Source organism: Neophocaena asiaeorientalis, unplaced genomic scaffold (genome assembly GCF_003031525.2).
Source record: "Neophocaena asiaeorientalis asiaeorientalis breed wild unplaced genomic scaffold, Neophocaena_asiaeorientalis_V1.1 scaffold607, whole genome shotgun sequence".
Classification (NCBI taxonomy): Eukaryota; Metazoa; Chordata; class Mammalia; order Artiodactyla; family Phocoenidae; genus Neophocaena; species Neophocaena asiaeorientalis.
The window spans coordinates 1,800,464-1,826,215 of record NW_020173405.1 but is presented as its reverse complement, the minus strand read 5'-3'; the positions used below and the strand labels follow the sequence as shown (position 1 = coordinate 1,826,215).

The 25,752-nt window shown below is 47.0% G+C and overlaps 1 protein-coding gene and 1 non-coding gene across 2 annotated transcripts in view; both read left to right on the top strand.

Moving 5' to 3' along the window:
• The window catches only part of LOC112401122 (huntingtin-interacting protein 1), a 49,116-nt gene that overhangs the window by 894 nt on the left and 22,470 nt on the right, over positions 1 to 25,752 (top strand). Inside the window, exons 2-15 of the mRNA XM_024747204.1 lie at positions 3,223 to 3,365; positions 3,604 to 3,660; positions 11,260 to 11,340; positions 13,424 to 13,500; positions 13,972 to 14,033; positions 17,500 to 17,640; positions 19,622 to 19,679; positions 22,850 to 22,925; positions 23,020 to 23,160; positions 23,373 to 23,470; positions 23,834 to 23,906; positions 24,476 to 24,659; positions 25,183 to 25,271; positions 25,647 to 25,752. Of these exons, the coding sequence (XP_024602972.1) occupies positions 3,646 to 3,660; positions 11,260 to 11,340; positions 13,424 to 13,500; positions 13,972 to 14,033; positions 17,500 to 17,640; positions 19,622 to 19,679; positions 22,850 to 22,925; positions 23,020 to 23,160; positions 23,373 to 23,470; positions 23,834 to 23,906; positions 24,476 to 24,659; positions 25,183 to 25,271; positions 25,647 to 25,752 (1,201 nt within the window). The 5' untranslated portion in view covers positions 3,223 to 3,365; positions 3,604 to 3,645. The remainder of the gene's footprint in view (positions 1 to 3,222; positions 3,366 to 3,603; positions 3,661 to 11,259; positions 11,341 to 13,423; positions 13,501 to 13,971; positions 14,034 to 17,499; positions 17,641 to 19,621; positions 19,680 to 22,849; positions 22,926 to 23,019; positions 23,161 to 23,372; positions 23,471 to 23,833; positions 23,907 to 24,475; positions 24,660 to 25,182; positions 25,272 to 25,646) is intronic.
• Positions 1,735 to 1,867, top strand: LOC112401149 (small nucleolar RNA SNORA25). Its single transcript, XR_003003533.1, has one exon. It is a non-coding gene; the product is annotated as a small nucleolar RNA SNORA25 (small nucleolar RNA).

Here is a 25,752-nt window from a genome sequence, read left to right as displayed (position 1 = left end):
AGGCTGGGCTTCTGTCTGCGATGGGAAGTTCCTTCTTGCTGGGGCTCAGCATGGTGGCTGCACCACAGCCAGTTGGGTTGGAACAACCTATCTTGAAGTCATCCCACCCCCGCCCCTCTGTGGAGGAGACCCTCCAGGTTAGAAGGCCATGGAAGCCCGGCACTGCCAGTGCGATGCCCAGAACAGGTCAGGCCCTCAGGAAATGTTGCTAAGAGCATGCACTGCTCTTCACTGGAAGGAAAGCAGCTTGTCTTTAGCAGAATATGCTTTGGTTGGAATTAGGGCTTTGCTGCAAGATGGGGCTATAGAACCTCTACCAGGTACCCCAGAAGCCTGGCCCAACCGTGAGCCTAGCCAGACCTTGCCTTTTTATGCCCTTGATGCTTTACTCAGTCAAGAAAACCAAACCAAGAAAAGCCCTCATTATTGGTGGCCCAATTGATTTTCACAGGGAGTTACCCAGTCTTGACCCTTCCCTGCTAAGAATACTGATCAGTCAGTCTGGTGCAAGATATGAAGTAAGAGAGAGACAGTTGTCACAGGACAGTGTGCTCCTCTGGATGGGTGTGAGCACAGAGAGGGCCAGGCCTGTAGTGGCCGGGCCAGGTCACACCTTGCCAGGGAGGCTCCCTGGGGTGATGGAACAGACCTAGAGGGAGATTCTGAAATCTCATCTCTGGGGCTCTCTGACTTTCTCTGGGACCTCGAGTGGGCCCAGTGGGACCTCTGTGAGCCTTAATTCCCTTGTCCGTCAAATAAAAGTGTTGGCTAAAGAAGCTTTCAAAGGCCTAACATTCCAGCTCTGACATTCTGGGAGTCTCTCTGCCTCACAATTTCTAAGGGGTGGATAAATGTTGAAAAGATCCACTCCATACAGTAGGGTTTTAAAGGCTAAAGATCTCACAAAACATTTATTCTTTATCAGTACTTTTAAAGAACATCAGCTACCCTCATTACCAACTGAATGAGCATTTGGAAACCTGGTTTCATTTAGAAATGCTGTTCAGACAACCATTTATCCCTGGTGCCTGACTGGTGAACAGGTTGACACCCCCGACTGTGGTATCCACTCCTGGAGGGCTGAGGACTGAAGTCTTACTTTCTTTATATCCCCAAGTGCCTGACACGAATTGGGTGCGTTAAAATGCTTAGAAAATTAAAGAAAGACAGAAAGGTCTGCTTGCCTCTTTCCAAGCCGGGGTGCCCGGCCAGCTCCACACGTCCCTGGCTTCTGTTTCGGGAGATTGCTCTCCGGTAAAGGAGCCACAACCTACTGTGAGAAATCATCTCAGTTGAGGGTAGGGGGCTGTCCATCTCTCCTCTTGGCTTCCTTCTAGTCCCAGGGGGCTGTGCTTGAGGTGAAACCATAAGTTATTTCAGAATCTCTCTAAGACCAAAAGCTGATTTCAGCTTCTAGACCCAAAAGTCCGTTTTCAAGGCAGCCCCTCTCGAAATTCAAATTTCAGTCCAGGGAGGGAACTTTACCACACTTTACAGCTCAGAAGCAAAACAACTTGTCTTTCGGGTGAGTCTCATGGTTTCTAACCTGAGGCAAGTCTTTCCTAAATGGTGCAGTGCTTCTTACCTGAGCCTGGATTAAAAAGCCGCAAGTTCTGAGGACATTGACATACTTGGGGTTAATGGTACCCAGTTACCGGGTGTGTGAGGCCTGTGTAAGCATCCATTACAAAAGAAATGTGGAAATCCTCTACTTGCCTCAGAAAGGGCTCCCTTAGGTCATTTCAGAGAGGACTGATGGGACTAAATCCAGGAGCTCTTAACGCTGTGACCAAAGATTGAGTTCTCTATTGGATATAATATTAATAGTAACTCGATAGTGCTGTGTTTTCCTGATGGAGATACAAGCCACTCATCCATGATTGGTGATGTGGGAAAGTTAAAATAAATGTAAATGTCTTCCAAGTTAAAAAAAAAAAAAAGTGGGAGGGGCTCCCTAATTACGGAGGCCTGGAGCTCTGTTAAAGTCACTCGAGGCCAGAAGGACATTTATTACACGCAAAGCGTGGCAGGCACTCCACGTGGCGGGTGTGTTTGGAATTGGATCTCAGAAGGAAGTGGCCCCAGGAGTCCTCATACAGGGAATTCAAGGTGCTGGGAAATGAAGGCACCCCTGAACGAGGCCAGGAAGGTTTTTAGAAGAGGTGGAGTGAAAGCGTCATTTTATTTATTTATTTACTTATTTATGGCTGTGTTGGGTCTTCGTTGCTACGTGTGGGCTTTCTCTAGTTGCGGTGAGCGGGGGCTACTCTTTGTTGCGGTGCACAGGCTTCTCACTGTGGTGGCTTCTCTTGTTGCTTAGCACGGGCTCTAGGCGTGCAGGCTTCAGTAGTTGTGGCACACGGGTTCAGTAGTTGTGGCTCACAGGCCCTAGAGCGCAGGCTCAGTAGTTGTGGCACACGGGCTTAGTTGCTCCACGGCACGTGGGATCTTCCCGGCCCAGGGCTCAAACCTGTGTCCCCTGCATTGGCAGGCGGATTCTTAACCACTGCGCCACCAGGGAAGTCCCGAAAGCATCATTTTTAAATTTAGGGAAAATACATTTTAAACAAAGACTGCCTCTTTCAGGGTAAGAGCACAATGCGTAATGGGAGAGGAGTCAGACGCTACCTGGAAGAGAAGCCAAGGGTGTCAGTAGCCAGGGGGTAGGGTCCCCAGCAGGGGCCAGGGCACTTGAAGAGCTGAAGCACACCCTTGCTTTGGAATCGTGTACAAGAAAGAATTTTGAGAGGCTGTATTGTGTTGTTAAAATGTTAGCTGTAATTATACACACACACCACACCCTCCACCCACCTCCCCACAAAGGCCCTACCACAAACTCGGCAAACCTAGAGGAAGGGCAGAGTCTGTCTTCCCACAGCAAAGTCCTAATTCCAACCGAAGCATCTTCCCACTAAAGGCCAACCAGAGCCACTGCTGGCCCAGAATGCACTTGTGCAAGTTAGGATAAGACACCTCTCCCAAAAGACATGGCTGTCTCTTTGGAAATCATCTAATAAAATGGATTTTATTAGAAGGAAGCACTTTTTTGCCATCCGCCAAAAAACTGCCAGGATACTTGTACAGATCTGTGGTGGCTTCATTATAAGCGGTGCCCCCTGATGGGTAGTGCCAGGCGCCATGAACAACACACAGCCCCCGCGGTGGCCTTTAGAGGCTTCATCCCAGGGTTGGTTGCCTTTGTTTTCCATGACCTTCCCTCACCGTGCATACTGGGCACCCACCATGAAAAGGGGGCGCAGACCTTTTGGTCTGTTGTCAACCGGCTGCCCCTCTCCAGCAACGCTGTGCTCTGCTGGAAGTTCTGCCACGTGTTCCACAAACTCCTCCGGGATGGACACCCAAACGTGAGTTCCTGGGGCTGCAGGGGATGGGCAGGGATCCAGGGACCCATGTGGGGAAAGTGCAGTTGCCTGAGTCACAAGAGCCACTCTCCACTCTCGCACAGGGGATGGCAGCTGCCCCCATCTCCTGGCCTCTTGGGTACCAATTTCATAGACGGCTTCGTCTCTCTCCCATCACCCTCTCTCCTCCACCCCAGACCCATGTTTCACCATCCTGTGTCTCCTCTCCTTCTCTCTCTAGGTCCTGAAGGACTCTCTGAGATACAAAAACGAATTGAGTGACATGAGCAGGATGTGGGTGAGTTTGGACACGCACCCAGGGGCCACCTGTGCCACCTTATCCTTTCCCAGAGGACACAGAACAAGGACTGTGGAATGGAGCAAATTCATCTCTTTCAGCTTGTTTAGCATTTCTCTCATGAACATCAGGGAGGGAGCCAAAGATGCTCCCAAATGGAACCATGATATCCACAGTCTTACCTGGGGTCCCTGGAAGCTGTAGGGAAGTTCTAGGGCTTGGGAGCTTCTCCTGCCGATGGAAGCTCATGTCATAATGCTCTCTGGGCATTGGGATCCTTCAGCAGTGACACTGTCACAGTTCCTACTTCTTTTCTTCTACTGGTCCCATTGGGGTCACAGTACATTGAGAACTGGCATTCCCAATCCTTAATGCCAGTGGTTTTTCTTTCCTGTCTAGGGATTCTCAGTGCCTTAGGAAGAGGGAGGAGGTAGGTGGCAATATCAGAATACATTGAAAAGAGTGGTTTTGTACACATACCGGAATCCCTCTAGATTCAAGGAGTATGTGTATGGACAGGAGGTAATTTGCCCTTTGAAGAATCTCCCCAGGTGATTCTGATGTGTCATTTTGCCCCACTGGTTAAGAACTGCTATGTTAGCTCTTTCCTTCCAATTCTTACCTGTGTCTGTCTGCACTCACAAAATGTTAGCAATTATGTTGTCCAGTCTACCCATTATAGACGAGAAATACAGGCCCAGAGAGGGAAGCAGCTTTTCCTATGTCACAAGACTAGTTAACCTAAACAAAGCAGAGGTTTGTCCCCCAAACTCCCAACTGTATGCTAGAGAGCTTTCTATTACATTTCTGTAACATGGAAAGTTTAGGTCTTTTTCCTTTTTTTGCTAGAATTTATCTGGTATATCTTTTTTCATCCTTTTACTTTTGACTTTTCTATATTCTTTTTAATATTTTTTACATATATATTTATTGCACTGTGGCCAGAGAATCATTATGATATTGATTTTCGAAGTTTTTTTGAGACTTGCTGTGTGAGCTAGCTCATGGTCAGTTTTTGTTTAAAATTGAAGTATAGTTGATTTATAATACTATATTAGTTTCAGATGTACAGCACAGTGATTGACTGATTGACTTTTCTATATTCTTTTGTCTTAGAAATATACTTGTCAATAGCATTTAGTTGGATTTTTTTTAAATTCAAGATGGCAGTCTTTGTCAACTGGACACTTACTCTGTTTACATTTATTATAATTCATAATATGTTTAGATTTATATCTCCCATCTTATTTTATGCTATTTGTCCCATCTGTTCTGTTTCTATTTCTCTCATTTTTGCCTTCTTTTGGATTGATTGGGTATTTTCTTTCTCATTCAGTTTCCCCCTCATTACTAGTGGGAAGATAAAAAATAAAAGCAGAGGTTTTGTTTTTTTTTAATTTTTTGATAATGTTATCTAATAATTACAAAGTGCATGCTTAGGTTATCAATGTCTAAAATTCATATCAATGTCTAGATATCATATCTGTTTCCAGTATAGCACAAAGACCTTAGAATATTTTAACTCCATTCACTCCCTTGTATGTTGTTGTCATGCTTTTTAATTTTTGTTGCTTTTAGACCCTAGAAAATATTTTATTTTAATTGTCTTATTCTGCACTCTTCATTTCCTCTTACATCTCAGGCCATCCATTTGGGATCTCTTTCTTTCTGCCTGAGTTACTTCCTTTAGAACTTCCTTTAGTGAGAGTGTGCTGGTGGCAAACAACCACTTTTACCTGATGGAGAATGTCTTTATTTCACCCTCATTCATGGAAGATATTTTCTCTGACTTTAGAATTCTGGGATAATAGTTCTTTTCTTTCAGCATATGGAAGATATTAGTCAAGGTGTCCTTCCACTGACTTCTGGCTTCCATCATTTTTATGAAGTCTGCTGTCAGAGTTACCATTGCTTCTTTGAAGCTAATCTGTGTTTGTTTCTCTGTTTTTAAGTTCTTAGTATTTATCTAGGTGTGAATTTATTCTAGATTCTTTGGACTTTTTAAATCTGTAGATTATTATATTTTATCAGTTACAAAAAATTCTCATTGTCTCTAAATATTGATTTGCTTCATTCTTTGTTTTCCTCTGAGGCTTTGGTTAGCAGTATTTTAGACTTTCTCACTCTATTCCCCATGTCTTTAAACCACTATTTGATTTTTTTCTACCTGTTTGTTTGTCTCTATACTGCATTCTGGATAATTTCAGTAAATCTAGCTTTCAGTTCACTTATTCCCTCTTCAGCTGGGTCTAATCTGTTGCTAAACCTCTCCATAAGGTTTTCAATTTTAGTATCATTCTCATTTCTTGGAATTTTAGGTTTGGTTTGGTTTGGTTTTTTCTAATCTGCTTGGCATTCTTTATAATTTATTGTGCCCTGCATATATTTTGAAACAGTCTCTAATTTTTTTTAGGCTTGTTAAATATAGTGGTTTTATATATCACTTTTTATAATTCTAGTATCTAAAGCCCTTAGAGGTCTGTTTCTGCCATCTGTTGTTTTGATGAATTTTGCTCCTGCTATGTAGTTTCTTTTTGTATTTAGTTACTTTTCTACTGTGAGCTGCTCATTTTCCTGGAGATTTTTTTGGTGGGAATTCTTTGAATTCTAACAAAGGCAGCTTCCTCCAGAGGGAATTGGCACTTGCATCCATTAAGATCACTCTAAATTAAATTCTCAGCTTAAAAGTTATGTGAATTCTGAGCAGATCCCCTTGAGGACTGGCTCACGGGTCCAATTCTCAGCAGTAGTTTTTTCCGCCCTCTGATCACAACAGTGGTTTAAGGCAGTAGATTTTCTTTGCAGTCCTCAGGGGCGACTCCTTCAGTGCAGGAGTACATGTGTGTTATTTCCAATTTACCCTTAATTCCCCTGCACAGCGGAGGAAGTCTTTTGGCTCTTCCACTAGACTCCTCAAGTTGCGCAGGTGAGAGCCCTGCCTCCTGTTCACCACCTGGGCCTTAAGGCCCAGAAAACCAAAACTCAGGTTCACTTGGTGTGGCAAAGTGCCCCCTCCCCACCATTCCCTGACCCCATCAAGTCATTTGCTCTCTGAATATCTGAATTACTCAGTTCCTGGCCTGAGGATTTCTTACTCTCTTGCAAGTTCATTAATGCCTTCAAAGCATTTTTAATATTCCACTCAATATTGTTAGTAGTTTTCAGTGGGAAAGTCAACCCAGTTACCTAGCCTGCCTGCCTTGTTATCCAAAATAGAATTCTTTTAGGTCTTTTTTCCTATGTAGTCTGTCTCTTCCATTTGACTAAGAGTTTCTGAAGTTAGAAACTTCTTTTACTTTTTTTTTTTAAATTAAGATCTTATTTTTTTAAACAGCAGTTTTAGGTTCACTGAACAATTGAGTGGAAAGTACAGAGTTTCCACATACCTGCCCTGCCCCCACACATGCATAGCCTCGCCTAATGGATGAACCTACTGACACATCCATCACAATCACCAAAGTCCATAGTTTATATTACAGTTCACTTGTGGTGGTGTACATTCTGTGGGTTTGGACAAATGTATCCATCATACAGGTTATTTTCAAAGACTTAAAAATCCTCTGTGCTCTATTGGAATCATATAGTATGTAGTCTTTTCAGACTGGCTTCTTTCAACGTAGTAATATTCAATTAAGTTTCCTCCATGTCTTTTCATGGCTTGATAGCTCATTTCTTTTTACTGCTCAGTAATATTCCACTGTTTGGATGCATCACAGTTTATGTATCCATTCACCTACTGGAGGTCATCCTGGTTGCTTCCAAATTTTGGTAATTATGAGTAAAGCTGCTACAAACATCCGTGTGCAGGTTTTTGTGTGGACTTAAGTTTTCAACTCCTTTGGGTGAAAACCAAGGAGCTCCATAGTTGAATCGTATGGTAATAGTATGTTTAGTTTTGTAAGAAACCACCAAACTATTTTCCAAAGTGGCCGTATCACTTTGCATTCCCACCAGCAGTGAATGCGAGTCCCTGTTGCTCTGCATCCTCATCAGTGTTTGGTGTTGTCAGTGTTCTGGATTTCGGCCATTCTAATAGGTATGTGGTGGTGTTTCATTGTTTTAATTTGCATTTCCCTGTTGACATAGGATGTGGAGCATCTTTTCATATGCTTATTGACCATCTAAACATCTTTCATACGGTTTCTGTTAAGGTCTTAGGCCCATTTTTTAGCTGGATTGTTTGTTTTCTTATTGTTGAGTTTTAGGAGTATATTTGTATGTTTTAGATAACTGTCCTTTATCAGATATGTCTTTTGCAAATATTTTCTCCCAGTCTGTGGCTTATCTTCTCATTCTCTTGACAGTGTCTTTTGCAGAGTAGAAGTTTTTGTTTGTTTGTTTGTTTGTTTTTGCCATGTTGGGTCTCAGTTGCCGCGTGGGCTTTCTCCAGTTGCGGCGAGTGGGGGCTACTCTGTGTTGCGCAGGCTACTCACTGCTGTGGCTTCTCTTGCTGCGGAGCACGGGTGCTAGAGCGCGCAGGCTTCAGTAGTTGCAGTGTGTGGGCTCAGTAGTTGTGGCTCATGGGCTTAGTTGCTCTGCAACATGTGGGATCTTCCTGGACCAGGGCTCGAACCCATGTCCCCTGCATTGGCAGGCGGATTCTTAACCACTGCGCCACCAGGGAAGTCCCAGAGTAGAAGTTTTTAATTTTAATGAAGCCCAGCTTATCAATTATTTCTTTCATGGATTGTGCCTTTGGTGTTGTATCTAGAGTTATCACCATACTCAAGGTCATCCAGGTTTTCTCCTTTGTGATCTTCTAGGAGTTTTATAGTTTTGCATTTTACATTTAAGTCTTTGATCCATTCACCTTTTACTTTTTTTTTTAAATATAATCCATTTTAAAATTTTTTATTCATTTTATTTATTTATTTTTGGTTGTGCCGGGTCTTAGCTGTGGCTGGTGGGCTCCTTAGTTGCAGCCAGCGGGCTCCTTAGTTGTGGCATGGGAACTCTTAGTTGCAGCATGCATGTGGGATCTAGTTCCCTGACCAGGGATCTAACCCACGTACCCTGCATTAGGAGGCAAATTCTTAACCACTGCACCACCAGGGAGGTCCCCACCTTCTTGATCCTCATACATTTTCACATGAAGTATAGTTGTCTTTGATGATGAGCATATTTTTGCTTTTTCTACTTCTCACTACTTTCTGATTTTTCTATAATGAACAAGTATATCATAAAATACGAATTTTCATAGAAAATTAATACATTATGCAATACTGTCATCTCTGGCATTGATGTTTTTAAACTCCTTTGATTACTCAACTCTCTTTGGTGCCCCTTGAGGCACCTTTCAAAGGATTCCTCTACGCTAGAGGATGTAGATGCACTTAGAAGAAAATGTAGAAGTCAAGAGTCACGTGGGAGCCACAGTTATTCAGTTTAAGGTTCTGTGTGCCCCATTTCCCTTTTCTTTTGTATATAATGGGGAGTCTGCTAAGCCTAGCTTCTGCCCAGGCACCTAGGACATGACTGCATGGGCAGACTCCATGGGAAGGCTTCTTCTTTACCAGCTGGGTTTAGTCCCATTTCAAACCCCCATCCCAGGTATAATACCATAGGTACTCTTAGTCTGTTGAAATCCATCTGGAGGAGGTGTTTGTTCTCCCGTGTTTAGATAGAGAGACAAAAGGAAGGAGATAGCCCGTAGTCAGACTGTGATTACTAAGGATGGGAGACTTAAGGTTCTTAAATGAGAAACATCGTCCAGAATTTACCCAAAGGATGTTTGTACACAAGATGATATTGTAAGAATGTTCATCGAAACATAGTTTACATAGAAAAACTTGGCTACAATTAAAACACACAACAGTAGGGAGCTGGTCTGGTAAATTACAGTACAGACTTAAAATGTACTGGGTAGTCACGAAAAATAATGATACAGAAGAAAATTTAAGAAGATGGAAAAAATTGCAGTACATTAAGTGAAAAAAACCATATTGATCCCATTTTATCTTTTAAAATAAAGGTGGAGCACAGAGGATTTCTAGGGCAGTATCATACTCTGTATGATACTATAATGGTAAATCCATGTCATTATACATTTGTCAAAACCCATAGGACGTACAGCACCAAGAGTGAACCCTAACGTAAACTTAACTTTGGATGATAACAATGCGTCAGGCTCACCAATGATAACAAATGTCCCACTCTGGTGAGCGATGTTAACAGTGGAAGAGGCTGTGTATGTGTGGGGACGGGGGGGACATGGGGAATCTGTACTTTCTGTTCCATTTCGCTGTGACCCTAAAACTCCCCTAAAAAATTAACTCTGTTTAAATTGAAAAAATAACCTTGTGAACCCCAAAATGTTAGCCATGATTGTATCTGGTGGTTAGGTTAAGGGTGATTTGTTTGCATATGTACTTTTTTACATTTTCCAAATGTTCTTTCTAATTTCGTTTTTCAATGTATATCAACATTTTATTAAAAATTTTCCAAATTTTTATTGTGGTAAAATACACATAACATGAAATTTACTGCCTTAAGCATTTCTTAAGTGTACAGTTGAGTGGTATTAAGTACGTTCATATTGTTGTATAATCATCTCACCATCCATCTCTGAAATTTTTCATCTTGTAAAACTGGAAATCTATATCCATTAAACAATAACTCCCCATTCCCCTCCCCACCTCCAGCCCCTAGAAACCACCGTTTTACTTTCTGTCTCAAGATTTTTTACTAATCTAAGTACCTCATATAAATGGAATTATACACGATTTGTCCTTTTGTGACTGGATTATTTCACTTAACATAATGTACTCAAGATTCATTCATGTTGTAGTACGTGTCAGACTTTCCTTTTTAAGACTGAATAATATTCCGTTGTATGAGTATATCGCATTCTGTTTATTCATTCATCTGTTGATGGACACTTTGGTTGCCTCCATGTTTTAGCTATTGTAAATAATGCTTCTGTGCACATGGGTGTGCAAGTACTTTCAAGATCCTTCTTTCAATTCATCTGAGTATATACTGAGAGACGGAATTTCAGGATCACATGGTAATTCTATTTGTAGTTTTTTGAGGAGCTGCCATGCTGTTTTCCACAGTTGCTGTACCATTTTACATCCCCACTAACAGTGTCCAAGGGTACCAATTTCTCCACATCCTCCCCAGCACTTTTTTTTTTTGATATTAGCTTTCCTAATAGACGTGAGGTGGTATCTCATTGTAGTTCTTTTTTTTAATTTTTGTTGGAGTATAGTTGCTTTACAGTATTGTGTTAGTTTCTACTGTACAGTAAAGTGAATCAGCAATGTGTATACATGCATCCCCTCTTTTTTGGATTTCTTTCCCACTTAGGTCACCACAGAGCACTGAGTGGAGTTCCCTGTGCTATATAGTAGGTTCTCATTAGTTATCTATTTTATACATAGTATCAATAGTGTATATATGATTCTATCTGGTGGTTAGGTTAAGAGTGATTTGTTTGCATATGTACTTTTTTACGTTTTCCAAATTTTCAACAGTGGATGTATGTTATTTTCATACTCACACAAAATATATATTCTTTCAAAAAGAAATCCTGGCTGTAGATCTTTCAAACCAATGTTCTTCGTGTTGACACCCAGCTTTCTTTCCTCATCCTGAAAGGGCCACCTGAGTGAGGGGTATGGGCAGCTTTGCAGCATCTACCTCAAACTGCTGAGAACGAAGATGGAGTACCACACCAAAGTGAGTCTTTGCAACAATCCTGCTGCCACTGCCAGCCATGCACTCCCCCCGCCCCTGCTTCCCCCAGCTCCCCGCCCTGTCCCCTCACACCTGGCTGGGCTTAATTGTCAGGTTTTCCAGGTAATGAGACAGCCTGGCTTCTTAGGGAGTGTTCACACCATATCCCAGCTATGTAAGAGGAAACGTTTTATAGAGTAACTGCAGTCAGGCCCCTGGGATGTGACAAGGGGCCTGGGATTTTGGCCCAGGTCTTCTGCACCTTTTGTTCCCCATTTTGCAAATAGAAAGAGGAACCCGATCCACCAGGTGGCCTTATAAAAATACTTCAGAAGCACTGACTTGACTGTTAATAGAAACAACGCCTTCCATTTATATAGTAAGTTTCCACACAGGACCTTCTAATCAAGATATGACTTTAGCTGATATTTCTTTTTTTTATATAAGATTTTTTGAATTTTATTTTATTTATTAGTATTTATTTTTGGCCGCGTTGGGTCTTCTTTGCTGCACGCGGGCTTTCTCTAATTGTGGCGAGCGGGGCCTACTCTTCGTTGCAGCGCGCAGGCTTCTCGTTGCAGTGGCTTCTTCTGTTGCGGAGCACGGGCTCTAGGAGCGCGGGCTTCAGTAGTTGTGGCTCGCGGGCTTTAGGGCGCAGGCTCAGTAGTTACGGCGCGCGGGCTTAGTTTCTCTGCGGCACATGGGATCTTCCCGGACCAGGGCTTGAACCCGTGTCCCCTGCATTGGCAGGTGGATTCTTAACCCCTGCGCCACAAGGGAAGCCCTAGCTGGTATTTCTTACACACTTAATGCATGTAAAAAATGCATGTGTGCCAAGTGGCATATAAGATTAAGAAAAAAGGGTCTACTCTTTAGGCGTTTACAGATCTGTCGGAGAGAGAAGCTTATACACTTGCAGTAGCTGTGTAATAGTGCCGGGCAGGTATGTGTGCCTGCAGAAAAGTGCCAGGGAAGTTTTGAAATGATGGAGGGATATGGCATCCTAAAGGGCAGAATGAAGGAAGTGGGTCTTGAGGTGGCCCTTGAAGGGTGGGTATGAGGCACATAGGAGGTAAGGAAGAATGGCATGCCAGGTGGGAGGGAAAATGGCCAGAATTAGGGAGCTGGCGGTGGAAATGGAGAAGGGGACCAGGTCATCATAATGTCCCGACTGAATGAGGAAGTAAATGCGACCGGAAGGATAAAGGCACCGGCCTGAGTCTCTGAGGCAGATAAGCAGGGGTGGTGGGCCTGAGGGCAGGAAGGGGCTGCAAGGGCAGAGCGCCGGGTGTTACAGCCAGAGACGGAGGTGCCGGCGTGGAGGATTTCTTTCTTCAGAGCCTGAAGAACTCACACTGGCATTTAGAGCCCCCTTGGTGGACTGGCCACCCATCTCTCTGTGCTCCCCTCCACCTGCCCTGCTGCCCTGTGTTCCACCCGCTCCAGACAGACCACACCGAGGAAGAGAGCAGGATACAGATACTCGACAGCTGATGATCCCACATAACTTCCCCTGACTGTGTGGGTGCTCGATGTAATATTTTCCAGCCTTCAAGTTTATTTTACTGATTATGTTTTGCTAAAGTTAATGTGAGAATGGGTTTGCCGGCCCTGAGCTCACAATAGCCGCTTCAGGAGATGGCCAGAGGGCAGCGGGAAGCCAGGATAGTATTCAGAACATATTGGAAATAAGCAAAGGCTGCACTGCCTGCATGGTGTGGGTGTCAAGTTGAAGACCGACTGCTCTCACACGCTCGGTGTCATTGCACCACAGTGAAGATGTCTGTGGCACGGGCTGCGAGCGAGGGGCCCTCCCCCGGGTCCCAGGGTTGGGATGAAGCCTTCCCCTATGATGATGGGCGGTGGGTGTTCTTTGCCGTGAACCAATCACAGGACCTGTGTGTGCGTGTGTGAGGCTGTGAGCGCTGCCACACCTCCCCAGGGAGCATGCAGGCACCTGTACCAAGCAGAATCCACCTGCTGCAGCCCGAGCTCAGCGGGGCTGGCTTGCTTGATGTCGGCTTAGTTGGTCTGTATAGAGAGCTCTTGAGGTGCCCTGTTCTGATTTCCTCTGCCTCCCTTCCAGAATCCTAGGTTCCCAGGCAACCTTCAGATGAGTGACCGGCAGCTGGATGAGGCCGGAGAGAGTGATGTTAACAACTTGTAAGTGGCTGTCCTCACATTCTGGACTTGATGAGAGAGAAAGCTTGGGTAGATGCTGTCACTTCCGGTTAGGGTCACAGAGGACCTGAGGGCAAGGGCAGTGGCTGGGGTGGGGACTAAAGCCCCTGAGTGACTTGACCTTGGGGCCACTTACTCCTGGTGCCTCCTCAAGAACCCTTCCAGGGCACCTCCCACTCCAGGCCTCCCTTCTCTGTGCCCCTCTCCCCTCTTTCTTTGCTGCTTTCACTGTTGAATTCGCCCTGCTTGATCTTCCAATGGCCTTAATATCCACTTAGTTTGGGGCTAAGAATTGAAGCTGGTGTGTGTGTGTGTGTGTGCGTGTCTGTGTGTGTCTGTGTGTGTCTGTGTGTGCACGTGTACACTGGCGGCAGTACAGGGCTTGGGGGCCGGGACAGGTGGAGCGCTGGCCTCGGGCCGTGGAGTATAAGCTCTCTTTCCTCTTGGGTCCAGTTTCCAGCTGACGGTGGAAATGTTCGACTACCTGGAGTGTGAACTTAACCTCTTCCAAACTGGTGAGTCTCTCCCTCCCGTCTGGCCCAGGCTTTCCTGGGCATTCACCTAACCCCCAGCCTGGTTCCCTGCTTGGACCAGCTGGCCTAGCCCCCGTCTCCATACAAGTTGTGCAGTTCAGGGCCAGGGAGATGGAGCTGCCCACACTGTGTCTGTTCTCTTGGCCCTGGTGCAAGGAGGGGCTGAAGCCCAAGGGCATTTTCACATGAGCGGAAAGACTGCGATCCCCACCCTGCTGGCCTCCCTGCTAAGCCTAGGCCTCCAAGAGTCCAAAGACAGTTCCGGCCTCTGACAGACCCTAGACTGTGGCCCCAGCACTGGCTGGTCCTTTGGCCCAGGCTTGTGTGCTGCTCAGCTGGGCTGGCCGTCAGGGTGTATTTCTGCCCAGGTGGCCTGCACAGTCACCCTTTCTGCCCCAGCATCCCGTGATACCTGGCTCTGTTTCCGTATGCATTGATCACTTGGGTTATTAGCAATAGATGCTGAGCTCCTCCTCAAAAATCAGGAACCATGCCTGCTCACCTCTGTTCTAGCCCCATGCCTGGCATATAGCAAGTGCTCAACAACCAAGTTTAGAATGCTTGCTTTCTGCATGAACAGCAGTGAAGAAACAACAGGTGGACAGAGTTCATAAAATGTTGTCAACGGGCTTCCCTGGTGGTGCAGTGGTTACGAATCTGCCTGCCAATGCAGGGGACACGGGTTCGAGCCCCGGTCCAAGAAGATTCCCACGTGCCGCAGAGCAACTAAGCCCATGTGCCACAACTACTGAGCCTGCGCTCTAGAGCCAGCGAGCCACAACTACTGAGACTGCGCTCTAGAGCCTGTGCTTCCAACAAGAGAAGCCACTGCAATGAGAAGCCCGTGCGCAGCAACAAAGACCCAACTCAGCCAAAAATAAATAGATAAATAAATAAATTTATTTTTAAAAAATACTGTCGACATCCAGCTGAATGCTCTGGAATTATCTGGGGAGAATTAGCTAGAGTTTTCTAGAGAGAGCTCCCCCAAGTCTTCGCACAAACTCTTCCATCGTTAAATGGCGGTGTTTTTCTCATCCCCCGGAGAGCAGTGATTCGGAATCAAGAGCGTCCTCTACACGTTTCCCCACCTGCCCCCCATCCTCAGTCACCTCTTGTGAGCCACAGAAATCGAGAGAGCTGGTATTAGAAGAAGTCTTTCCAGCTCCTGAATCCTAGTCTGTGACCCTGTAAGATTGGGACCAGAACCTTCGGAAGGAGGCCCTGCATTTTCAAATGCGGGAAACGTGGGCCAATTACAATTAACATTTATTTGGTGCACTTGCAGTGATTCTCAAAGTGTGGTCCCTGGACCAGCAGCATCGGCATCCCCTGAGAACGTATTAGAAATGCACACTCTCGGGTCCCACCCCAGACCTTCTGAATTAGAATCTCTGCGGGTGGGGCCCAGCCGTCTGTTTTAACAAACTCCCCAAGTCTGCACTGTCCAACAGTGTTGCCACTGGCCACGTGTGACTATTTAAATTAATTACGATTAAGTAACATTCAAAAGTCAGGGCCTCAGTTGCACTCACCACATTGCAGGCACTCAGCAGCCACACGTGGCTAGCATATTGGACACACGTACAGAGCCTTTGCATCATCACAGAATTCTACTGGAGTGATCCTATGGGGGGATCCTGATGCATGCTACAGTTTGAGAAGCGCTGAGCTAGAAAATAGTTTTCAACCCTGGCTGCATATTAGAATCACCTGGGGGGGCTTTTGAACCCCACTAATGCCCCAACCCTACCCCAGACCAATTAAAAAAGACGGGGGCATGGAGGAGTTGCAGGCAGACATTAGTAGTTTTCAAATTTCCCCAGGTGATTTTAATCAATCTCAAAGCAAATGGGAAGGACCACTGCACTGTTGCCATGAACTTTATAGGACATTCTCATTTAATCCTTACGAGACCTCCTTACAAGACCCTTAAGAGGTATGTGCTATTAGAACCATCTGCATCTTACAGAAAAGCATCTGGAGGCACAGAGAGGTTGAGTAACTTGCCCGCGGTCACACAGCTCTAGATGTTACTAGATGCCAAGGGGCATTCCTGGAAAGCGGCAGGCAGGCCGGGAGATGGAGCGGCCTGGGGTTCCTTGCCAGCGTGGAGCCTAAGGAAGCCAGGAGATTTGGGGATGGCCGCCTCGCAGTGACAGCTGCTTTTAATTTGTGTCAAGAAGAAAAGCTGCCTTTTAATTAGAACCGTTTGGGTTTTTTTTTTCTTTCACTTGACAGACTAAGCTTGTTAACAGGGACTAGTACAGCCCGGGAAGGCCGAACACAGTGGCTCTGGGCTTTCCTCCGGGGCAGTCCCACTCATTGAGGGACTGCAGGGAAAGTCTTTTGGTGCCGGCCACGTGCAGGGTCTCCGGAGGTGGTGGGCAGCCTCTGCAGGGAGGAAATCAGGCCTGGCCAGTGGTGTGCACTCAGGGTCCACGGCCAGGCATCTAGGTGCTTGGTTTAGGAGCTAGGGGCAAGGGGCAGGGGGTTAACGTGGAGGGGTCTGTGGGAGCAGCTTGCTTTCTGGAGCCCGGGAGAGTGGAGGGCAGTACTTCCGTTGACCGGCTTCCCCAAGGACCTCCGTCAGCCTTGATCCTGATGGTTCGTCCTCTTCCTGGCTCCTTGCCCTGGGTCCTTGCAGCCTCTCCTCCGACTGTCCACCAGGGTTCCTGCATTTCCCTCCTTGTGGTGTTCCAAGAACCCTGTGACAAGCCAGTAGGAAGCCAAGGCTGAATTATTTCCTTCTTCGTGTTCTGATCAATGTTTGATAGTTTCCCCACATGTTTTCTATTGCACCACCAGATTGGGTGCTTCTCAGGGTCAAGATCACCGTGAGACCAAGTTCACGCCTGAGACAGAGGGCTGGATTGGCTGTCAAAAGCCCCTTTCGATCCTGAAATACTGATTCCCCATAAAACGGAGGGCTTCCCTTGAACAAGAGCCCACCTCCCCATTAAATCAGAAACCTTAAAAGGGGATGTGTTCTTCCTGCCCATATTGGAGGGAGGTGGGGGAGGAAGCATGAAGCTCCTGAGACCGGAAGGAGGCGTTCGGGATGCTCCCCCAGTAAATCCCTCCCACCGGGCTGTGCACAGAGTAGATCAAGTTCATTTCACCTGTTTGTGACACACAGAGCATCTTGGCTGCCAGGGCCACAGGCTCCTGGTCTAGACGTCGCTGGCCACTGGGGCTCTGGCTTTTAACTCACCATCTCTCAGCAAAACCGCTTCTTGGCTTTGTGATCACCTTCAAGTTACTTACTCCCCTGTATGATGGCGATACTCTTAGCTACCCCATAGGAGTGCTGAAAGGGTTAGATGCATCACATGAGATCATGATTGCACAGAATAGGTCCTCGTGTGTTAGACTCCTGCCTTCTCCCGTCTGAGAAGGTCGCCTCTAATTTCCTAGCTCTGCTGCCTCTCCCCTTTCTGTCCCCTAGTGTTCAACTCCCTGGACATGTCCCGTTCCGTGTCAGTGACGACAGCCGGGCAGTGCCGCCTAGCCCCGCTGATCCAGGTCATCTTGGACTGCAGCCACCTCTATGATTACACTGTCAAACTTCTCTTCAAACTCCACTCCTGTGAGTATACGGGGCTTGATCTCTGGAAACTTCTGGCCGGAAGGAGGTTCACAGCCTGAGGCTGTCCCTGGAGGGAAGCAGCTCCCCCCAGTGCCCTTGGCTTTCTGCTCCTGACCCAGAAGGCCCTGGAGCTCCCGGCTGTCTTGAGAATAGAAGAGCAGGGCTAAGCCTTGCTGTGCTCAGGGAAGCACCTGGCCTGCCACAGCCGTGACTCAGGGTGGTCCTCACCCTCCACCTCCAGCTCTACCACGTCAACATCTATGTGTGTCATGTACGCTGCAGACCACATAGATGAGGACAGACCCGGCCTAGACCCACAGGAGCAAAGGCGTCAGTTTCCAAAGAGTTCATCAGCGCAGTCTCTTTGCACAAATGGGTTTTTGTGGAGAAATGTAAAATATAAAACGGCTGCTCAAATCAATGGAAGGCCATACCTCCCCTAGCCACAGATCCTTGGGATAGTTTCACGGAATGTATTTTGGAAACTACTGGTCTTGTGGACATTCTTATCCGTTTATGTGCTTCTTTTTTTTTTTTTAGGAAATATATATATAGATATATTTTAACATCTTTATTGGGGTATGATTGCTTTACAATGGTGTGTTAGTTTCTGCTTTATAACAAAGTGAATCAGTTATACATATACATATGTTCCCATATCTCTTCCCTCTTGCGTCTCCCTCCCTCCCACTCTCCCTATCCCACCCCTCTAGGTGGTCACAAAGCACCGAGCCGATATCCCTGTGCCACGCGGCTGCTTCCCACTAGCTATCTACCTTACGTTTGTTAGTTGTGCTTCTTATTTAAAACGATGTGTGTGGGTGCTGCTTCCTCAGGGTCTGCATTGTTAAACCATATCCCAGATGAATCTGATGTGGCTGGTCCCTGGGTCACACTGTGAGGTGGCCATCGTGAAGGGTGTACACAGTCAGAGTGCATGGATGATGGAAAAGCGAGAAAAATCAAGACTCAAATGGATATTAGCAAGGTTTTATTGCAGAAGTCTAGGACAAGGGGTACTCTGGAACAGGTCACTGACAAGGAGTAGTCTGGTTATTTAGACCAGAACAAGGGAAGCAGCATCACTGTCATTAATGTAGGAGGGTTTCATGGGAGGGAGGTTGGAATTCTATGTTCAAGGGTTAGAAGGGTTTTGGAGCAGGGGGGCGTGTCTGAAGGAAGCAGAGAGGGTAGACTAAATCCCAAGAAAAGAAGGCAGGCAGTTGCATAGAAGCTCTGAATACAGATGAACTTGTTCCTAAGATACTACAGAACCATTGTTGTACACTAGGACATCCCCACTTCCTTCTATAAAGTGGTGAGTTGTGATAAGAGACAGGTAATTATTTGGGTTTAAAGGCCTTCTTTAAAGGCAGAGCAATACACAAGACCTTCGAGAACTGTGTGGTCAGGGAAAAAGGGATGCTCCATACAGTATATGCTTTTCTGAAAATAAATATTTTCTTTTCGAATAGATTTAGATCTACAGAAAAGTTGCAGAGATAGTTCAGAGAGTTCCCATATACCCCTGAACCCAAGGGTCTCAGTCCTGCAGTCTTTGCCTGTCTCTGGCAGGCTCTCTTGATCTCTCCAGACTCATGTCTGTGCTGGGCCTCACCCAGTGTGCCCAGTGCACACAACCCCCCGGAAGGAGCCCACCTCTGGGGCCTGCCATGGTCCACCCTGCTGCTTGGGTCAGGTCACCGCTGCTGTAGTTAGCGACGTAACTTCCATCCTGCTCTGTCGAGAGTGGCTTGCAGTCCAGGAGCAAACAGAAGGAAAGATCTGACTGATAAGTAGCCCCAGAGTCCCTGCTGGCCCCACTGGGCCCTCTTGGTTACCAGTCCCAGGGCAACTCTAGGTCAAGAATGCCTTCCTGCAGGGCTGGCCCCCAGCCCCAGGAGGGATGGTCCCTTCCCGCTGTGTCTTGCCTGCCCTCTGGTCCTCCTATTCCCTCTTAGTCTTTTCCAATTTCTTCCAGGTCTTCCAGCCGACACCCTGCAAGGCCACCGGGACCGCTTCATGGAGCAGTTCACAAAGTAAGCGGCTTAAGTGAGAGAAAGGAAGGCGAATCTAAAAGTGCTATAAAGTCAATTAATCCATGCAGGAAGCACTTGCTTTTAAATCATCGAGGGGTGAGGGTATCTGCTTTAATGCTTTAAAAAGCGAAGGAAAAGAAGATGGCAGCAAAGCTACCAATGGCTGGGGAAGCTATCGGTTCTCTAATAAACCTCACAGAGAAAGACAGTTTCATTCATTCAGTCATCCTGCTTTATTCCCAGGGCTTCATCCTCTTCCGTTTTTCTTCTCCCAAAGTTCTCATGGTTTTATACCGTATACATGCTGACAACTCCCAAAGATATAACTCCAGCCCAACCTTACCTCTGGATTCCAGGTTCACATCCCCGGTGGTCTATTTGACATCACTATACCAAACTTACATCTCAAACTAAACTCTAGGTTTTCTTCAAAAACCTTTTTCTTTCCCTTCTATCTCAGTAAATGCTGCCCACCATCCACTTAGGACAGAGATCGGAACTCACCATTTTCCTCATTCCCCGTGTCCAATCTATTAGCAAGTTCAGATGATAATTGACAAAGAGGTCTCTGTTCATATCTCCCATCTCTTCCACTTCCATTGCTGTCTACCAGGACCCTCCGATATGGACGGGATGCTCTGGATTTCAGCTCCTGCCCTCTGCAATCCTATCCCCACCCAGCAGTTAGAACGACCTTGTAAAAACATAAATCCCTTGCTTACAACCTTTCAATGGCTTCTGATTACACTGAGAATCAATTCGAAGCTCCTCTCTGTGGTCTGCAAGGCCCCTACATGATCTGGCCCCTGCCCGCCATCTGTGACCTTGTCTCCAGTTCTCCAAGTGTTTCAGCCACATAAGGTCCTCTTCCAGTTCCCGGAACATAGCCTGCGCTCAGAGGCTTAGCACGTGCTGTTCCCTGTCCTCAGGATGCTCTCCTCCCAGCCTAGCCAGCTCCATCCAGGTCATCTAAGCTAATCAGCTAATCAGCTAATCAGTCACCTCCACACAAAGGCAGTCTCTGGCCCCTCATTTGGGGTCTTTTTGCCTACCTTCTGCTCCTCCAACCCCACCCTCATATTCTCCATCACAGCACCCTGTTTACTTCCTTCCTGGTTCTTAGCATGACTTTATTTTTGTTTGACTGTCTTGCCCATTATTGTACCTCTAGCACCTGATTCACAGCAGTCAATTAAGCCTATAGCGTTCAGTCATGTTTGAATGAATTAATAAGCTAATCAGCTAGTCTAGAAGAGGAAGAGCTTGTCTGACAAAACGGCAAATTATTCTGGTGCATTAGGGAAAAGATATTGGTGACTAGATAAGTCCAGCTCAGCTTTCAATTAAGCATGCCCCAAGAAGAAGGAGCGGAATGGAGGGAGAGACAGGAGGATGGGGCGGGAAAAGCATGAGCATGATGTTTTTTCCTTGTTAATTTCTTAACCCTTGACTGCAGGAAAAGCATCGCACCCCCACCCCCAACCCCCGGATCCCAAGCTTAGGCTTCTTTTGCTGGTTCCTGAGCAGCAATCAGAGAGGGCAAGTTCGGGGTTGTGCTATCCTCCCGGTTTCCTTGTTCCATCTGAAAAGCCTCGTATTTTTATTCTATAAAAAATGACCTATTAAATGCTAGGAGACAGGCCCTGGGGCCGATTTCCTGGAATGTTAAATTCCAGTAGCTTAGGAAAGCAGCAGGGCCTATTACTGTTGGCTCCAGCCCAGAAAGCAGGGAACGTGTGGTCAGGTGATTCTGTTTCCTTTCATTTTTTTGAGGTTATAAAAGCATTTCCCATGAGTGCCGCCTTACCTTCTCTTCCACAGACACGGCAGCTGAGGCCTCAATGTCCCCGAATTCGGGGAAAGCAACAGTGATGTCACAGGGACAGTCCTAACCTTGGCATCTGAAAGGTTATCATGAGACCCCAGGAGTTTCGTTTATTGGGCTGAGCTGGAGAAAATTCTGTGCTGCAGAGAGAGGGTGCTGAGATCCCTGACCCTCTTTTATTATATCTCAGAAAATATGTCTGGTGCCGTCAGTTTTGTTGGCCTTCAGTGTTTAGATTCAAAATGGAGACCTGAGGAAGAGAAAAAATTGGGGTTTATTTATTCCCATATTCATCCAAGATTAGGACACAGTATAAATGGTTTTTCTTCAACCAATATTGCTGAGTAATTCCTCCATGCCTGGTACTACTTTATTTTTTAATTAATTTTTATTGGAGTATGGCTGCTTTACAATGTTATGTTAGCCTCCGCTGCACAACAGAATTAATCAGCCATACACATACAGATATCCCCTCCCTTTGGACTTCCCTCCCATTTTACCACAATGCATTAGGTAGAATTCCCTGTGCCATACAGTATGTTCCCATCAGTTGTCTATTTTATACATAGTATCAATAATGTATATGTATCGATCCCGGTCTCCCAATTCCTCCCTCCCCACCCCTTTCCCCCTTGGTATCCATACATTTGTCCTCTATGTCTATGTCTCTATTTCTGCTTTGCAAATAAGATCATCTACACCATTTTTCTAGATTCCACATGTATGCGTTAATCTACGAGATTTGCTTTTCTCTTTCTGACTCATTTCACTCTGTATGACACTCTCTGGGTCCATCCACGTCTCTATTAATGACCCAATTTCGTTCCTTTTTATGTCTGGCCCGGTACTATTTTAAACCTAGCTCAGCAGGGCCCAGTCTCTGCCTTCTAGAAGCTTATGGTCTAGTTGAGGAGATAGCAAATAGCTCTCAAATAAGGTGAATTCATTAAAAAGAGATCTACCTTAGTAATTAAGTTCCCTTCCCTCTTCGTATCATTAGTTGGTTTATCCTCAGAAATTTATTTTAATATTACTGTAAGCCAAACATTGCTAGGAAGATACATCTGCCAAACAACAGCATATATTCTACGGTGACGCAGAAATTAGTCTTGGGACTGTCTACGCTTCCAAAGGATTTTGTGGTTTGAATTACTCTTCCCCCAGTCAGTGAGGACTGGCTATAAATAATTTCTCCCTGCAGCGTCATAATTCATCCTAGCACCACGGAGCCCATCTCCTTGGCAGCCTGTGCCCGGGGGCTGGGCAGGCAGTAGGAAAGCAGGGTGTCCCCTCCTCGGGGCCGGTGAAGACCCCCAGCAGCCCTCAGGCTTTTCTCCACCCTTAGGTTGAAAGATCTCTTCTACCGCTCCAGCAACCTTCAGTACTTCAAGCGGCTCATTCAGATCCCTCAGCTGCCAGAGGTAAGGCCACACACCCAGGGAGCTGCTGAGTCCTGGAGGCTGTCTTAGAGGCTGGCAGGTGGGCAGGGTTTGAGGATGTGTCTTCCCTTTTCAGAACCCACCCAACTTCCTACGAGCCTCCGCCCTGTCAGAGCACATCAGCCCCGTGGTGGTGATCCCAGCCGAGGCCTCATCCCCCGACAGCGAGCCGGTCTTAGAGAAGGATGACCTCATGGACATGGATGCCTCCCAGCAGGTGAGGACCACTTAGGAGGAAGCTCAGGCCTTCCCGTTGGCCCCGGGGAGGGCAGGAGGACCTGGGACAAGTTCAGCCACCTTCTAACCCAAGCTCCGTAAGTGGACCTGAACCAGATTAAGAAAGTATCCGTTCCCACGTGTCACTCGTGAGACCCACGCTGACCTCTCTGGGTCTCTAACCTTGTCCTTACTCCTTTCTGGTCGCCGCAGAATTCATACGACAGCAAGTTCGATGACATCTTTGGCAGCTCCTCCAGCAGTGATCCCTTCAATTTCAACAGTCAGAATGGCGTGAACAAGGACGAGAAGTGAGTCCGGGCTGTGGAGTTAAAGCACATGGTACAAAAGCTAAGTTAAGCCATGATCTCACTTGCCACACCCAACCAAAGAGGAATTCTTGGGCTTCTTGGGTAAATGTCTTGACCTTCCAATACTGGCCCCTTTAAAATCCCAGAGGAAAATCGAATGAGGCTGAAATACCCATGGACCTGTGGGTGGTAGATTAGTATCTGGAAACACTGACAGTCTTAGCGTATAACTTACAGGATTTCAAAGAATTGTTCCCAAATTAACATCGACTTTTAACCTCCTCCCTGGGTCTCCTAGCTCGCATTTAAAAGGCAAGGGATAGAAGCACAGTGGAAGCAAACTTGCTGTCCTTCTGTTCCTAGGGATCACTTAATTGATCAACTGTACAGAGAGATCAGTGTGCTGAAAGCACAGCTGGAAAACATGAAGACTGAGGTATGAACTGGGCTCTGATCTGCGTCTGGGCTTCACCGGAGCATGACAGCTTTTAATATTAAATTTGCTTCACATCCACCCTTGTTGGGCCACATCTTGACCAGGTCGTTATGCATTTCCAGTGCACTTACCCTTGAGAGCAGCATTTAAGCTGCGCTCCAGGGGCCCTGTGATAGTGGGAGATAATTGTGATCACCAGCTGGCTGTGAAGCTGTGCGGTGAGAGACCTCTTCTCACTTGGCGACGAGAAGGTTTGACTTGTAGCTCTGCTGGCACTTTGCAGTGTCTGGTGCTGAGGCTTTACCCTGGGACCGGCAAATGTCCTCTCCTTCTTCATTCCAGCTGGTCCATCACGGCTCCCAGGCCCCTCTAACAGGACCAGAACTCCCCTGCCGTCACCCCCTGTTGTTGCTGGGGGGTGGCTTGTAGTGACCAGAAGCCTCCACTCTCGTGAGGCCTTGGGAGTGGGCCTCTTAGGAAGACCCAGGTGTTGATGTGGTCGGCGCTGGAGACGTGGCAGGTCAGCCCCGCTCGGCCCGCCCAGCGCTCATCCCCGGGCCCTCCCACAGAGCCATCGAGCCATGCTGCAGCTGAAGGGCCGCATCAGCGAGCTGGAGGCCGAGCTGGCCGAGCAGCAGCACCTGCGGCAGCAGGCGGCCGACGACAGCGAGTTCCAACGGGCCGAGCTGGACGAGCTCAAGAAGAAGCGAGAGGACACGGAGAAGGCTCAGCGGAGCCTGACGGAGATCGAGAGTGAGCGGCTGGCACCGGGCTGGGCGTGAGGGTGGGGCCGGGGATGGCGGAGCCCGGTGAGACCCCGGATGGAGGCTGAGGCCAGGCACCAGAGCCCCCGCCTCGAGTCTGCCCGGGAGGCCGTCGTGAATGCCAGTGTCGCCAGTCAGAAGGGCAGATCGGTGTCGGGCAGGTTGAGAGCCCCACTTGAGGCCCTGCTGCAAACACGGAGATGGGGCTACAGAGGAGGAGGAAGGAGACGGAGCCTAAGAAAATTCGTGGCATAAAAGCCAAAAACCCTGATAAAGTAAATGCCGAGCATGAAATGCTCAAGGCATGCATCAGTGGAGGGATTTGAATTAGGTGAATTCTTCATTAAAGAAGACTTCCCAGGGGACTTTATTTCAGTAGGGTTTTTGAGGGAGAAGAAGGTATATATGCTTGTGAAAAAAAGGGACGATCTTCTAGGGGTTCTGGCTTATTGGAAGGAGGGCAGAGGGTCCCCGCCAGTGCAGACCCCTCACCTTGGTCCTTGACGATACAGGGAAAGCCCAAGCCAACGAGCAGCGCTACAGCAAGCTAAAGGAGAAGTACAGCGAGCTGGTGCAGAACCACGCCGACCTGCTGCGGAAGGTAGGACCCTCACCGCCCCCCATCGGCACGCGCAGGCCCCGCTGCACGGGGGGAGACGGTGACTTACACCACGTGGCTTCTCCAGGGCTGGCGTCCCCACCGTTTCTTGGAAACCGCAGCTCCCTGGCCTCCTGTATCTCGAGCTCCACCTTAGGTGCCAGCCCCACTAGCATTAGCATTATCCCCCATCTTTATCATTTTGGCAAATAGTTGATAGTTGAGCATCTGAAGGTGACAGCTTCCTTCTAGGTGGGAAAGTGATGTCTGTGTCCGACTCTAGGGCACTCACGGTCTGAATGCCGTCATTTCTTCCGGAAGGAAGATGACCTTTGTGCTGGAGATACGCTAGTTCGAGACACTGTGCTTCTCTTACAGAATGCAGAGGTGACCAAACAGGTGTCCGTGGCCAGACAAGCCCAAGTGGATTTGGAACGAGAGAAAAAAGAGCTAGAGGATTCTTTCCAGCGCGTAAGCGACCAGG